The sequence below is a fragment of the Heterobasidion irregulare genome (assembly GCF_000320585.1).
Source record: "Heterobasidion irregulare TC 32-1 unplaced genomic scaffold scaffold_01, whole genome shotgun sequence".
Lineage (NCBI taxonomy): Eukaryota > Fungi > Basidiomycota > Agaricomycetes > Russulales > Bondarzewiaceae > Heterobasidion > Heterobasidion irregulare.
The window spans coordinates 703,917-718,357 of NW_009258197.1; the positions used below are offsets into that span (position 1 = coordinate 703,917).

The following is a 14,441-nucleotide window of genomic DNA, read 5'->3' on the forward strand; positions in this document are numbered from 1 at the left end:
CCGAAAGAGGAAAGCGTGGTGTTGGAGGAGGAATCGATTGTGGCTCTGCTTCACGAGGCTACTGCCGTGACCTTGCCCGTCTACAGCGACAAACGCGATCTAACGACACGCACGGGGCCCGTGATCTTGTGCGCGCGTTCAGGAAAGGTTCTTGAGAAGGAGGAGGAGGCTAGAGGGGCACGTTGTGTGTGGAGATTGGATGATAACGGGTGGAGGAAACAAGGTGTTGACACAGGAGGCCGGGCGCAGATGTGTTTTGCAAAGGCGCGCGGGGGATTGCCGTGCGGCGGTCATGGGGAGCCACGGTGTTGTGGGTTGTTTTGTGTCGGTGATGGGAGGCACAGGGGGCCACTGCCCAGTGCTGCGACCGGAGGAGCCAGGGATTCGGTGCGGGGATCGCATCAAGGAAGATTGACAACGATTGCGCGTGTTTCGCCCGACCCCAATCCATCCGTCTTCCCCTCCCTTATGAATCCTCCTTTTGTCCATTTCACTCGCTCGCACCAGCTCTCCTGCTCGATTCATAAGCACCCCTCCCCCGCACACATCCACACCGCACCCGCACACTCCTCCCCCTTGTCCTCGCGTCCTCGACAGCCACCCTCCTGCCATGCCTCCTCCGCCTCTCCGACCCTGCCTCAAGATCGACCACCCGTCTGCCGCCGCGAATAGCCCCAGCCCCTTCCCCTTCGCGGCCTGCTCCAACGTCCTCTCCCCACGCGTCCACTTCCCTCCCACCCCCGCCCTCACCTCCACCCACCTCACCCACTCCTCCAAACACTACGACCGCGCCCCCATCGTCGTCGCACCCAACGCATGCGCCCTCCCCGAGCGCAACGGGCGCACATACAGTCCCCCGTCCGAGCCCATGCGCCCTTCAAAAACAAAGGCACCGCCATACGCGCAGGCGCAGGCGCAGGCCCACGCGGTCAAGGGCAGCTATTTCCACCCCCGCGCGTTCGAGGCATGCGAGCGCGAGCCTAGCACCGTCCCCGTACCCCCCTTCGACCCTCCACCACCACTCGTCCCCGACATCTCCTCCTCGGAGTCTGACGAGTCTGACACCTACCTCACCACCCCTCCCGATCCCCACCACTACCCCCACATGCCGTTCCAGCTCCCGAGCAATCACCACGCCCACGCGCCCATGGCGTACCCGAGGGACGACAAGGGAGCCGCGATGCTGTTCTTGCCTCATCCGCCCTCGCCGAAGCAGGAGAGGCAGAGGGAGAGGGAGAGGGCGAGGAGCCCGAGCCGCACGCGGGGGCACCGGCAAACCAAGAGAAGCGAATTCGCGGCGCCGGAGTTGGACGGTTGTTTAGGCGGGTTCTGATCCTGCGACAGTTTTCCAAGTTTTCCTTGCACGACATTCACGGAAGCTTCATGCCACGCATCGATACCCATCATGCTGTACTACTTACTCTCTCATCCCCATTCGTCTCATATCACTTGAGCAGTTTGGCATACCCGCAGGCACGCTAATATTAATTGTACTTCTTCAGCTTCAGCGCTTTGCGGACTTGTCTAACGTGCCCCAACGGAAGAGCAGCGCAAGACCATCGTATATCGATGATATCGACCCTCCTCGGCCCTACGCAAGTGTCAACATGTCAACATGTTCCGAAGCGCTGGGAGCAATTGGAGCTCCTCCGCGTAGACTTTCCCGTTATTCCCCGAAGCCTCTGCTGGCTGGCAGCAGCTGCTGCAGTGGCAGGCGTATTGGGGTCGCTTTGTTGTCATCATGCGCGGCAGAGCCTTGCCGCCAATGGGCTAGCTTGGGGCCGAATTTGCCGATGTCGCATCTGTCGACCATCGCCATTGCAGCGAGCCCTGCATTGCATGTTTCGTATCACGATATGGACTCGAGATCCGGCGGGGTTGCAACGGACGGCGCCAAAGAGGCGACCGAGGCGATGTCCCAGCCGACTAATTTGTCTCGCTGTCCGTGTGAGTCGTCCATAGCACCTGCTTCATCTGGCTGGAAGGGCGACGTCCGCCCGTATCTGCGCGACTGCATTGGCCTGCGCGTCGAAAACGTTCCCAGCCGGTTTGGCCGCGTATGGTCATTGGCTTCGACGCGCGGGCGCCTCCGCGTCGAAGAAGTCTAATGTCATCTGAACCTGGGTGTGCGCAGACTCGATCGTGTACGCCATTCGGCGAAAGAAGAGAACCCGTTCGTCCACTTACGGACGCAGTCTTCTCAGGCTTGTGTACTTCATATCTGCCCTGTCCAGCTGCACATGACAACTCGTTGTATGAGAAGGTTCGACGCGTCTCGCGCTGGCTTGTCATCTGCCGTCGGTGTACATAACGACGCCCATGTTCACTAAAGCCTATTGCTGTGTTCATCGAACAAGTCAAGCCTCTGCCGCTCTCGTGGCGACCCCAAAACCTTCGTTGTGCAAGTTCTCGTCCAACTGACAACGATCCTCGATCCCGCTCAATCGAGTATAAACTCACGATCTGTGCGCGAGTTCACACGTTGGTACATACGCCGGCTCATTTCCCTGCCGTGTCGACCGATGGACAACACCGCTGCTGGCACGACTTCGACGCCGGACGCTTTCACGTCACTGGGCCATCAACTGGAAGAACTTCAGCTCATAAAATTTTCCCTCCTTCCTGGCGAGCTGTTCACGTTCGTGCTCCCCGACGAGGACGCAGCGGCGTGGACGAGCGCCGTCGACGCATATAGCACAGATCCCGAAGGCGAAGCCGTGCAGGCCCTGAAGCAGCGTCTATCGGATCACGTTCAGCCCGATGTTTGGGGGGCCAGCGGCGACGAGTCGGGTCTCCCGCTGAAACCCACAATCAACCGCGCGGCCCGTTTCCGGGTCGAGCTCGAGCGCTCACGGGACGTGTACTTCGAGCTCGAGTTGCCCGATGCGTACCCAGGCGCTGCAGGTGGACCTGGCGTCCATGTCAAGGGCGACGCCCTGCACCACGCAGAGGAGATACGATGGAACGAGATCGTCAACGCGAAGCTAGAAGACATTCCCGATTGCGGGTGAGTCCTGTGTTCGATATGGAGCAGCCCTGCTTCTTTCATCGGTGGCCGTGACCCATCGATATTTTTAATCTCCCGGGAGGCGTATCAATTTGGGCATCCGGAGCATGTGCGCGCGTGCGCGCGCCCGCAGGCGTACATAGCAAGTGTCCTGACACACGAGCCCCTATGCAGATTTCCGACGTACCAGCTGCTCTCGGAACACCTCCTGCCGCTCCTGCACGCCAAGCTCGACGCACAATCCCCTCGCGTGCGGCAAGCCGCAGCGCCCCGCGCGATGGAGCCTGCGCCGGCGCCGTCCCAGCTGCATCACGCGCTGCTGACCTCGCACCACCTGGTGTCACCCCAGAAACGACGCAGCATGCAGCACTGGTCCGCCGCGCTGTCTGTGTCCGGATTTGCGAAGGTGGGGCACCCCGGCGTGATCTACTGCGCGGGCGCGCGCGAGGCCGTGGAGGAGTTCGTGCGGAACGTGAAGGCCATGCAGTGGCTCGCGCTGCGCGTGCGTTTCGTGGAGCCCCTCGCGAACCCCGGTTCGGCTTCGGAAAACGAGCGGAAAGCGAACAGGCGCTGGGTCGAGTACGAGAAAGTGGGCGATGTGGTCGAGGAGATGAGGCGGCTTGGGCGCGTGTCGTACATCGTCGAGATGGGCATTGGTTCTTCTGCAGCGACCATGTCAAAGTGAATTCGCGAAACGTATCAACGCTGTTGATGAGTGGTCACCGGATCACCTGTTCTGCGAGTCAATCACACGTGCAAAAATGGTGCAAGGCCTCTCAGCCGCAAGGGCCAGGCTTCATCCAGCTGAGAGCTCAATCATCGAAGCCAGCCGGCATTACACTGTGGTGAGATTAGAAACCTCCACCCAGTCAAGCAAAGAAGCAGCCCGACTGGGCTGCCAAGACACTCGCATATCAGGAAGAGACGCGTGGATTCTCTTGACAGCATATAACTTTACATACATGAAAGGAATAACAAATAGGATACTCGACAGCGAAACTACCCTTTTTTTTAACCCAGTCTTCAACTGGATGGAAGGGAAAAGCCGTTCTTGAATTAGCTGTTTGCGCGTTGGATGGGGAGGCTTAGTACCTCCTGTCATCGTAGCGTCTATCATAGTCGCGGCCTCCGCCGTCACGGCCACTGTAGCTTCTGTCGTAGTCGCGGTAGCCACGGTCGCCGCGGTCGTAATCCCTGCGAGGAGGTTCATCGTAGCGTCCTCCCCGACCACCGCCGCCGCCACCACCACCACTACCACCACGGCGGTCGTCGTCGTAGTCTCTAGCGTAGCGGCTGTCGTATGGGCGCGGATCATAGAAACGTTCGCCTGAGAAAAAATGAGCCATATGAACAAACATCAACAGAAATGGTACACACGTTCGTGGCGTTTGGGTGGACCATAATACCTGCCGGGTGTGGGAGTGCGGGCGCGGCCTCGGCGGGCCTAGAAGGTATCCACTTTCGTCAAACATGAATCAGTGAAGAGTACGCAGCAGTTTACCTTCTCGACTGTCATCGTCTTGCCCATGAAGTCTGTAGCATTCAAGGCAGTTACAGCAGCATCTGCCTCCTCAGCAGTTTCCATTGTGACAAACCCGAATCCACGAGACTCGCGGGTGTGAGGGTCATACATGACTGAAGCTTTTTGAACCTGATGGATGGCCATCAGAGCGGGAACGGTATGCCATGATACTAAGAAATGAAGGCGTACCCTACCAATCTTTGCGAAGGCGGCCTCGAGGTCGCGGGTGTCGACCTTCAAGCTCAGGCCCGAAACGTGGAGGTTGTTTCCAGGGTTGTGACCACCGCCATTAGCGCGGCTATCAAATGGTATGATTCAGTCAAGGGAAGCAACGTAGTCAAAAGGTAGACGAACCTCCTGTCCTCACGTCCGGGGCTCCTGGATCGGCTCGACCTCCTGGGAGGTTCACCGCCAGGGCCACGCCCGGGGGAGCGAGCAGAACCGTTATTCCAGCTCTGCTCCTCGGGAGCACCGTTGGACATAGAAGCGTCTTGCGTGGGAATGCTGATCCCGCCTCCGGCGCTTGTGGGGGCGATGTCTTGAGATTGCCAGGCTGAGAAGAAGAAATGGGAGGGGGGTGAAAAATGAAGGTCAGGGTTGATTCACGGTGGCGATGGAGGCTGGATGGTGAGAGGCAAACGACGGGCCGACGACAGGCGCACAGAGAGCAGAAACGAAAGGACGTGGAGGCGAATGTCGTGTCGCAACAAATGTCGAGTCGCAACAAATGTCGAGAATCGACGTGCCGAGCGGCCAACGGCCGACAAGACAGGAAAAGAAACATAAAATGTCGGAATCGCATAGGCCAACGTCAAACAACTGCGGGCTGGGCTGGAGGCCGCCGATGTTGCACTACTGAGACGCGCGTGACTGGAGGCTGAATTGCCGAAGAAAACATCGAAGAACTCGTCGTCGCCGTCGTCTTCACCGTTGCCGTCGGTGATGCTGAGGACGTACCATCTTCCATTGTTGTGTGTTCTTGAGGGTCGGTGGCGGAGGTGTGTTGGTGGAGGAACGAGGCGCTGCTGAACTGCAACTCTGAGAACACGCACAAACAAAACACGCATTTGTCAGTGGTCCGTGGACCTCGAGATCATCTGTGACTGGGTGACAAACGCGTGACCGTGCGCGTTGCCTCAAGCGTGTCGGTCGCTTTCTCTCCGTCGTATCCTCTAGCTATGCCGCCTCGTCGCTCGACACGCTCAAGGGCCTCTGTGGAGCCTGTCGAGCCCCAAATTAAACGAGAATCTGTTGTCTCCAAGCGCAAACGAAGTCAGGTTATCGAGGTCGAAGATACCTCTCTCGAAGAACAGGAAGAGGTCAAGCCCGCTATTCGTACGCGTCGGGCATCATCTGCCAAAGTTAGCGCAGCACCTACTGCAAAGCCCCGCGCTCCTTCACGACCTCGGAGAGCGACTCGACAAGTCCAAGAATCAGACGCGGAGCCCGACGCGGAGGACTCTCCACCACCTTTGAAGAAATCTCGACCTTCGACAGACCTCGAGGATCTGCAGGAAGAGGAAGAGGAAGGGGAGGACGTGAAACCTACTGTGAGGTCCAAGGCAAGGGCCACATCCAAGGCCGCTGCTTCAAAGAAGGGGAGAGGTGCTAAATCCACGGTGTCAGAGGTGCTGAGTAGCGGCGATGAGGTGGTTGTGGAAAAGCCACCTGTATCAAACGGTAGGAAACCTCCTTCCAGGAGATCCAGTGCTGCTCCTGCCGCCTCGTCTACCAGCTCTCGGGGCCGACGCCCTACTAAATCCGCCTCCAGGAGCGTGAAGGTCGAGCCAATCGAAGAAGCGACAATCCCTTCACCTGCTGAGGGCTCCGATGACGATCTATACATAAATCCCCCTTCACCCTGTAAACTGCAGAGAGCGCCCTCACAGTCACTTGATCAACAACCTTCGCTCGAGGAGAATGAAAGTATGGAAGAGCGCCCGGCCAAGTCTACGCCAAAGCGTGGCAAGAGGAGGACGAAAGCTGCTGTTACAGTATCTGATAATGACGACGATGACGGTCTACCAGTGGTAGAAAAACGCAAGCCCTTACCATCAACGCCTAGTCCGACAAAGGCGCGCCTGTTCGCCCCGACGATAGATGAGGATGAAACTTCACTTCTCGATCTTCCGAACCTATCCCCAACAAAACCGTCAGCCCCTCCTATCCCGGAGGCTCCGAAAGGGCCCAAAGCACGCCTGGTAATCCACAAGATGGCGCTCGTGAACTTCAAAAGTTATGCCGGCCGACAGGAGATCGGACCATTCCACAAGGTCTGTCTTCCTGCATGCAGCAAGTAAACTGTTTCTAATGCGCTATATCTCCCATAGTCCTTTTCGGCTATAGTAGGGCCCAATGGCTCTGGAAAGTCGAATACCATCGACGCCCTTCTTTTTGTCTTTGGATACCGTGCTTCGAAAATGAGACAAGGGAAGCTCTCTGAGCTTATTCACAACTCAGCTCAATACCCAGATCTCGACGACTGCAGCGTTGAAGTGCATTTTCGCGAGATCATAGATTTAGTGCGTTCCGCAACTCTCTTTCGCGTTCACGCTATTTATATCATTCGCAGCCTGGTAAAGACGCATTTACGATCGTTCCAGGCTCCACACTTGTCGTTGCTCGCACGGCTTACAAGAACAACTCTAGCAAGTATACCATCAATGGGCAAATGAGTAATTACAAGGAAGTTCAAACCTTACTCAAAAGTCGTGGGATCGATCTCGACCATAACCGCTTCCTCATCCTTCAGGTATGTTCTGCTTATTTCATCTCGATCAAGTCATTGAGATGGAGCGGTTCTAGGGTGAAGTTGAATCCATCGCGCAAATGAAACCTAAAGCGCCTTCCGAGCATGAAGATGGTTTGCTGGAGTATCTCGAAGATATAATTGGCACCTCCCAGTACAAACTGCCTATCGAGGAATCATTGGCCGCGATGGAGCGCCTGGTCGAGGAGCGTGCGGAAAAACTCAACCGTTTACGTCTCGTGGAGAAAGAGAAGAGCGCACTTGAGGCGAAGAAACGAGAAGCCGAAGATTTCCTGCGTTTACAGAACGAGCATGTGAGGGCACAGTCTAGACTGTGGCAGTGGTATCTATGGAAGTGCCTGGTCAACGAGGAGGAATTCGCCAATCGCATGGTACGTTCATCTCATTTCTGTGCCTATTCTCATATGGAGATGACCGCGGGTTTTCCCTTGCATTCGATCAGACCCGAATCGAGAAGGAGCTCACACAAGAAGAGGAGCAAAATAAAGACGATGTCGAGCATCTAGCCATGCTCGAGAAGCACTACAAGGAGCGTATCTTGGCGTATGAGGTACGTACTCCTCCTGCGAATTGCGCCGTCTGGTTTAGGCCAATCGCGAACACATGATGCTCTCGTAGGAAGTAAAAGCTGCTGCAGCCGAGGCCGTCAAAGATCTCGCTGTCCACGAGAAGCAAGCGGTTGGTCTCGAGGAGAAGCGCAAGCACGCCACCGGTAAAGCCAAGAAGCTGAAGAAGTCTCTTCACGAGGTGCGTATCCTGAGCTTATATTAGCCTAGTTTGGCTTATAAGGGGGATTATTGGTATAGGATGAGCGACTACGGTCAGAAGCTCTTCGTGCAATCGACGACAATGCCAAGCGAATGGAGATCGAGAAGGAGAAGGTGGAGGAGCTGGAAGCGTCCCTTGAGAAGGAAGAGAAAGTCCTTGAATCGATTCGAGACAGTCTCAAAGGTTCGTGAATCACTATCGCTCTGCCACCGAGCGATAGTCCATTTACACAGTGTGAAGACAAGACACAGGGATTCCATGATCAAATCGAGCAGAAACAGAAGGAGTTACAGCCGTGGACGGCGAAGATCAACACGAAACAGGCCGAAATTAACATCAAGACCAGCGAGCGGGACATGCTGGCCAAGAAGCTCGAGGCGATCAAGGATGCTGGTAAAGAGGCTCAAGAGAACCTGCAGACATTGCAGGATGCCCAGAAAGCGAAGGTCCGCTCAGGTCCGCTCAGCATTGATGACTTTGCCTCATGTCACCGTTCTAGACCAATGAGCTCGAAGAGCTCAAGGCTCAGAAGGCGGGTCTTCAGCAGGAGATGAGAGCTGCGGAGCAACGATCCAGGGTACGTTCGGGGGCAAGATGATAACGATTTTGCTCACCATTTTGAAGGAGATGCAAGCCCGCGTGCAAGAGCTTAGATCGAAGGCTTCTGCTTCTCGACAACGAGTCGACGAAGCCAGATCCAACCAAGCTGCGAACACGTCCCAGAACAGAGTCCTTGACGGCCTCACTCGTCTTCGAACCTCTGGTCGCATCACTGGATTTCATGTACGAGCCACTTTTCATTGATCGTGGATCTGAATGCTGAAACTCGTGGTCAGGGTCGCTTGGGCAGTCTTGGGACGATCCCTGATAAGTACGACGTTGCGATATCAACAGCTTGTGGCGCCTTGAATAACATGGTCGTCGACACCGTTGAACAAGGTCAGGCATGCATAGAGTACCTACGGAAGCAAAACGTCGGGCGCGCATCGTTCATGGTTTTGGAGAAATTGTCACAGACCAGCGGCATGGAAAGAATACAGACACCAGAGAACGTCCCCCGTCTCTTTGACCTGATCAAGCCCAAGGAATCACGCTTCGCGGCTGCGTTTTACAAGGGGGTCAGTAATACTCTTGTGGCAGACAACCTTGAACAGGCCAATCGGATCGCTTTTGGTGGGCAACGTCGATGGAGAGTCGTTACCCTCGCCGGTCAGCTTATCGATTCGTCTGGTACGATGTCTGGAGGAGGCACCCATGTTGCTCGAGGTGGTATGAGCTCGAAACTCGCAGCGGATGCTGTATCACCTGATGTTCTCAGGACATACGAGCAGGACAGCGAGGCAGCTGCGCAGCAGCTAGAACAGGCTACCCAGGAGCTGCGTCAGCTGGAAGCCGAGCACGATTCTCTCGTGAAGTCTGGCCCACAGATCGATATCTCCCTGCAGAAACTTAACCTTGACATCCAAAATGGCGCTCGGAGAATCACCGAGGCGGAGAAACGAGTCCGTGACCTGAGGTGCGGGCTTTGTCAATTGGGTTTCTTCGAAACGTGGACTGATGTACACGTCTAAAGGGCACAGAGCAAACCCGATGCCGGTGACATCGCACGGATCACAGCGCTCGAGAAGGAAATCCATGCGGCCAGTTCAGAGCTCGAGAGACTTCAAGAGAGGTCAGGCGAGATTGAGGACGCGATCAAGGCTCTCGAGAAGAAGATCCTCGACATTGGCGGTGCTCGCATGCTCGGCCAAAAGTCCAAGGTCGACGGCATCAAGCTGCACATCAACTTGGCCAACGACGAGATTACTAAGGCCGAGGTCGCGAAGGCCAAGGCAGAGAAAGACTCATCCAAGCTCAAGCTTGCGGTGGAGGCCCACGAAACAAACCTGCAGGAGGTCGAAGCTGAGCTCGAGGACCTTCATCAGCAATTGAAAGAGGTCACAGATTATGTAGCCAAAGTTCAACAGAGCGTGGAGGAGGCTCAAGCGGCAGCAGAGAACTCCAAGGACGACCTGGATAACTTGAAGGCAGAGCTCGACGAGAAGAACCAAGAGATTCAAGGTTTCAGGAAGAAACAGGTGGGAGCGAAATGAAGACATCGCAGATCTGGCACATTTTTTGATCTTGGCTTTAGATGGAACTTCAGCAAAAACTCGGCGATGTGAAGAAAGAGGCGCTTGAGAACGACCGCGCTTTGGAACATTGGCGCACAGAACATGACAAGCTGCAGCTGGAGGATATCGAGTAAAGCTCCACTTACTACTTCCTTTCTTTCTAACGCAAGCCTGACGCTCTCAATTTCAGCGACGATGATGAAGGGGACGAGGAAGAAGACGCCGACGGCAACGACAAAGAAGGTACGCCTGAACCTGCGCAGCCCGCCAGCAACGGCGTCAAGGAAGAACCGATCGAGCACGGAGTTGGCAAGAAGAAAGCGCGTTCCCACACTCCGCCGAACGAGCTCCACATATATAGCGCGGAGGAGCTTGGTCGGTTTAGGAAGCAGGAGTTGATCGGCGACGAACAACTGCTTGATGGTATTATATAATGCGCCTGTCTATGCAAGCAGCTGCTGATGAACGCTTTGCAGAAAAGCTGAAGAACGCAAAGCCCAATCTGGGTGTGCTCAAGGAGTACAGGAAACGAGAGGAGGAGTTCCTACGCAGGGCTAAGGAGTTGGAGGACACGACCAACCTACGCGACGCCGAGAAGGCCAAGTACGACAGTTTGGGGAAGCAGCGACTGGACGAGTTCATGGCCGGTTTCAACACCATCTCGCTCAAGCTCAAGGAGATGTACCAGGTCAGCTCTGGCAGTGAACTTGCATAGTAAGACGTCACTCATACCATGGGCGGTGTTTCTATGTAGATGATCACGCTGGGCGGGAACGCGGAGCTGGAACTGGTGGACAGCATGGATCCGTTCTCCGAAGGGATCATCTTCAGCGTCATGCCGCCGAAAAAGAGCTGGCGGAACATCTCCAATCTGTCGGGTGGCGAAAAGGTACGCATGGCTCCTTCGTCGATGACGATGGCGCGCTGATCGCGCTATTTCAGACTCTCAGTTCGCTCGCGCTCGTGTTCGCGCTGCACGTCTTCAAGGTGAGCGTCGCATGCATATATGCGTACAGCCCTCGGATCTCTTGCGAATAATTGCTGACAACTCGCTACTCGCTCAGCCAACGCCGCTGTACTTTATGGACGAGATCGACGCCGCGCTCGACTTCCGGAACGTCTCCATCGTTGCCAACTATATCAAAGACCGTACGAAAGACGCGCAGTTCATCATCATCTCCCTGCGGTGAGCTCGGCTGCTTCATGTGCGTCTAGAACTAACGCTGACGCACACTTCTCGCGCGACAGAAACGACATGTTCGAGCTGAGCCACCGCCTCATCGGCATCTACAAGACATCGAATCAAACTCAGAGTGCGTTATCGCCCTTTGGCCGGTTTCCATTGCTTCATCGCGGGGTGCTCATCAGTGTGGCATTTTGTCAGGTATCTCAATCGACAATCGCTCGATCCACTCCGCGCCCACCAACCGAGTCAGCACGTCCTCCGCCATCAGCGCTATGCAATAAAGAACATCGTCCTTAGTTTCGACCACTCCTATTTCCTACTCTATCCATATTCGCGCATCTCACATGTATCGTTGGTTTCAATTCTCGAGGATTACCGGGTTACAACGTGAATTGTTGTACTTGTAAGGTGCATGTTGTAAAGCTTCCGTTTTCCGCCTATCTATACTATCGGATTGGTTTCATCGTCCTCTTCTGAGTCTGCGTCTACACCTAGCCTTTCCTCTGCTACCGGCAGGAGCGCGCCCAGCCAGCATGCTAGAGGTTTGTCCTGCCATGTCGTTTGAGCATGAGGCGGTAGGTCCATTCCTGATTCAGGAAGTAGCAATGGAGCATCCTCTGTGAACCAAGGATGTCGCAGCGCGTCGACGGCCGCGAGCCTTGACGAGGGAGGGTAGACGACAAGCCGATGGATCAAGTCGAGCGGGGTGGGCGACATTTCCTGAGGCGGAAAATGCAGCGGATCGCGGTCGCCCGAGCCTTCTTTCCGCTCGCGATCGTGCGACGGCAGGTGCGGGAGCAGCGTGGCGAGCACGACGCCTGGCGCGTCTCTGAACGTCACTTTGGGCGCGTCGGGGAGATCCAAGAAGGTCTGATGATGGGTTGAGCGGCGGGCGACGGGCGCGGTCCTGGAGAGACCCGGCAGCTCACCGGCCAACTGTACGCGCTCGGCGACCCGCGCGTCTTGAATATGCTCCACGCGAGCCCGATATCGCCTCTGCTGGCGTCGAACAGCGCGCACCGCTCCCACTCCATGCGCGCCCAGTCCAAGCGGCTCTCGGCGATGGCGAACGGCTGCGTGGGGTCGTACTCGGCGTCCGCGTCCGCGCCGTCTAGGTCAAAGTCGGAGTCGCTCGTGTCGAGCAGGCGGAGGGTGGTGAAGAACTCTGCAAACGTCGCGCCGAGGCTCCATAAATCGGAGGCGCGCGGGTCGTACGATCGCGTGCCAAAGAGGAGCTCTGGCGCGCGGTACGGTCTGCGAACGGATGAATGCGCTCAGCATTTTGTTCGTCGTCCACTAATGAGCGGGCTGACGCACCCGGTGCCCACTTCGAAGTACATGTTCTGCGCGCCCTCCGACCATATGTCGTCCTGCGTCTCGGCCGCGGCCTCGCGCTCTCTGAACGAGACGCCGAAGTCTACGAGCTTGACGAGGCCGTCCTGCGTCAGGAGGATATTGCCGGGCTTGATATCGCGGTGCGCGACGCCCCTGGGCTCGCCGTGGAGGAATGCGATGCCGCAAGTGATTTGGTACATGAGAGATTTGGCGACTATGATGAATGATGAGTTGGCCGGATGTTCGACGGGGGCTGAGTGTGGTGGGATATATGATGCTGGGCAGAAACGCGGGGAGGACAAGAGGTCTCGGAGGGAAATCGGTATGTAGGGCATCCAGAAGCTCTGTGTGTGAGTGGACTCGTCGATAACATGGCCGAGGATATTGATGATCTAGGAGAGTGCACGCGTGAAGCAACATTAATAGACAAATTGTCAAAGATAGTACCCACGGCATGGTGAGACAGCATCGACAGCAGCCGGAGCTCCTTTTTGATGTCGTGCGGCTCCTTCGTGAACTTGCGCAGAACCGTCGCGGACTTGACAGCGACTGGATACGACGAGCCATCGCTCAGAAGGAGATGAGAGCGGGTGACGGTCGAGACGAGAGTTTCTGCGAGGAGGTCGGAGACGGTCTACAGGGTGGGTTGAATTGTGCTGGCGCGTTGTAAGTCCGTTGAAGACATACGGGGTCGAAACCGAGCACGGTGGGCGAGGCCATGGCAGACGCGTCGTTGTCGTCGTCGTCGTCGTCGACGTGGGCGACAGACGCGCGTAGGAGTGAGTTGACCGGATATGGAAGATCGGGAGTTGGCTTGAACTCATCCTGCAATTGCACTCTGCGACCATGTCTGACGACTCTGCTGGCGCCAACAACAGTGCGTTTCTCTTACGACCGCACTCGCCACCTTACACACCTCTTCTCCAGATGAGCGACTGCTCGCCGCCGCCCGCGACGACAACGAGGAGATGCTCCTCGAGGTCTTCGAGCAGGGCAACTTCGACATCAACTTCCAGGACGGGTCTGTCTCATTTCCCCCCATCTCCTTCCATCGCGCCCCGCCTGACGCCGCCGAACCCAAAGTCTGGGCAACACAGGTGTGTCACGTACGTATCTCCGATACCTTGACATGTTTACCCATCTCGCAATCGCGCCCTAGCGCTCCACTACGCGTGAGCCTCCCTCCTGCTCCTCGTCCCACGTACCCCGGTCTGACTTGAGCGACGACGTCGCATACCTCTGCGCTGCCAAAGTGCATCTCTCGGATCGACCGACGTCCTCGAACATATTCTCTCCCACGAAGAGTGCGACGTCGACCCAATAAACCGGATAGAAAAGGCCACCCCGCTTCATCTCGCCGTCGTCATCGAAGACGCCGAGATGCGCAAATACATCGTTGAAAGCCTGCTCGACGCAGGCGCGAATCTGAGGTGCGCGCCAAGGGCTCTCTCCTGGGCCTTCGCGATCTTATGCTGCCGGGTGTTTCTCTTCGCAGCATTAAAGACAAGAATGGCGATACCCCGCTCGATCTCGTCTCGGATGACGATAAAGACGTCAGGGCGCTGATACGCAAGGCGCAGGCGCAGGCCAGCATATCTGCCAGCGATGTCGCCGACGGTGCGTGCTGCCCCTTCCGATACGACTAAACCTGTGCTCATGGCACGCCTTCGGTTGATTCAGATGACGATGACGAGCCAGGTTCAGGATCTGGCTCCGGCTCGGACGACGAATGAAGCCAG

General features: G+C 56.5%; 7 protein-coding genes across 7 annotated transcripts; 5 read left to right on the forward strand and 2 right to left on the reverse strand.

The window, feature by feature from the left end:
- Nucleotides 1-610: 610 nt before the first annotated feature.
- HETIRDRAFT_456613 (uncharacterized protein) lies at nucleotides 611-1,506 on the forward strand (the record flags this gene model as incomplete). Its single annotated transcript, XM_009542373.1, has 1 exon — nucleotides 611-1,506. The coding sequence occupies one exon, from the start codon at nucleotides 611-613 to the stop codon at nucleotides 1,331-1,333; it is 723 nt and encodes a 240-aa protein (XP_009540668.1). The 3' UTR covers nucleotides 1,334-1,506.
- Nucleotides 1,507-1,793: 287 nt separating this feature from the next.
- Nucleotides 1,794-2,108, forward strand: HETIRDRAFT_99128 (uncharacterized protein; the record flags this gene model as incomplete). The annotated part of the gene is made up of 1 exon (XM_009542374.1): nucleotides 1,794-2,108. One exon carries the CDS (start codon nucleotides 1,794-1,796, stop codon nucleotides 2,106-2,108), a length of 315 nt encoding a protein of 104 aa, XP_009540669.1.
- Nucleotides 2,109-2,522: 414 nt separating this feature from the next.
- On the forward strand, nucleotides 2,523-4,208 carry HETIRDRAFT_468297 (uncharacterized protein; the record flags this gene model as incomplete). The annotated part of the gene is made up of 3 exons (XM_009542375.1): nucleotides 2,523-2,762; nucleotides 2,847-3,007; nucleotides 3,182-4,208. 3 exons carry the CDS (start codon nucleotides 2,523-2,525, stop codon nucleotides 3,690-3,692), a joined length of 912 nt encoding a protein of 303 aa, XP_009540670.1. The 3' UTR covers nucleotides 3,693-4,208.
- A 243-nt stretch (nucleotides 4,209-4,451) lies between these two features.
- On the reverse strand, nucleotides 4,452-4,805 carry HETIRDRAFT_308332 (uncharacterized protein; the record flags this gene model as incomplete). The annotated part of the gene is made up of 2 exons (XM_009542376.1): nucleotides 4,452-4,658; nucleotides 4,719-4,805. Coding segments are annotated over 2 exons (294 nt in total), but the record flags the coding sequence as incomplete, so codon positions are not given.
- A 902-nt stretch (nucleotides 4,806-5,707) lies between these two features.
- On the forward strand, nucleotides 5,708-11,829 carry HETIRDRAFT_58645 (uncharacterized protein; the record flags this gene model as incomplete). The annotated part of the gene is made up of 21 exons (XM_009542081.1): nucleotides 5,708-5,890; nucleotides 6,419-6,802; nucleotides 6,860-7,051; nucleotides 7,102-7,281; nucleotides 7,335-7,670; nucleotides 7,742-7,849; nucleotides 7,918-8,046; nucleotides 8,106-8,250; nucleotides 8,308-8,513; nucleotides 8,567-8,644; nucleotides 8,692-8,850; nucleotides 8,904-9,583; nucleotides 9,641-10,145; nucleotides 10,202-10,311; nucleotides 10,372-10,604; nucleotides 10,658-10,869; nucleotides 10,936-11,070; nucleotides 11,124-11,168; nucleotides 11,246-11,367; nucleotides 11,430-11,494; nucleotides 11,566-11,829. The coding sequence occupies 21 exons, from the start codon at nucleotides 5,708-5,710 to the stop codon at nucleotides 11,646-11,648; spliced, it is 4,290 nt and encodes a 1,429-aa protein (XP_009540376.1). The 3' UTR covers nucleotides 11,649-11,829.
- Nucleotides 11,809-13,327, reverse strand: HETIRDRAFT_308454 (uncharacterized protein; the record flags this gene model as incomplete). Its single annotated transcript, XM_009542377.1, has 4 exons — nucleotides 11,809-12,237; nucleotides 12,297-12,621; nucleotides 12,685-13,094; nucleotides 13,154-13,327. Coding segments are annotated over 4 exons (1,338 nt in total), but the record flags the coding sequence as incomplete, so codon positions are not given.
- Nucleotides 13,328-13,619: 292 nt separating this feature from the next.
- Nucleotides 13,620-14,435, forward strand: HETIRDRAFT_308219 (uncharacterized protein; the record flags this gene model as incomplete). Its single annotated transcript, XM_009542378.1, has 5 exons — nucleotides 13,620-13,723; nucleotides 13,786-13,812; nucleotides 13,956-14,132; nucleotides 14,198-14,319; nucleotides 14,383-14,435. Coding segments are annotated over 5 exons (483 nt in total), but the record flags the coding sequence as incomplete, so codon positions are not given.
- Between the last annotated feature and the right edge of the window lie 6 nt (nucleotides 14,436-14,441).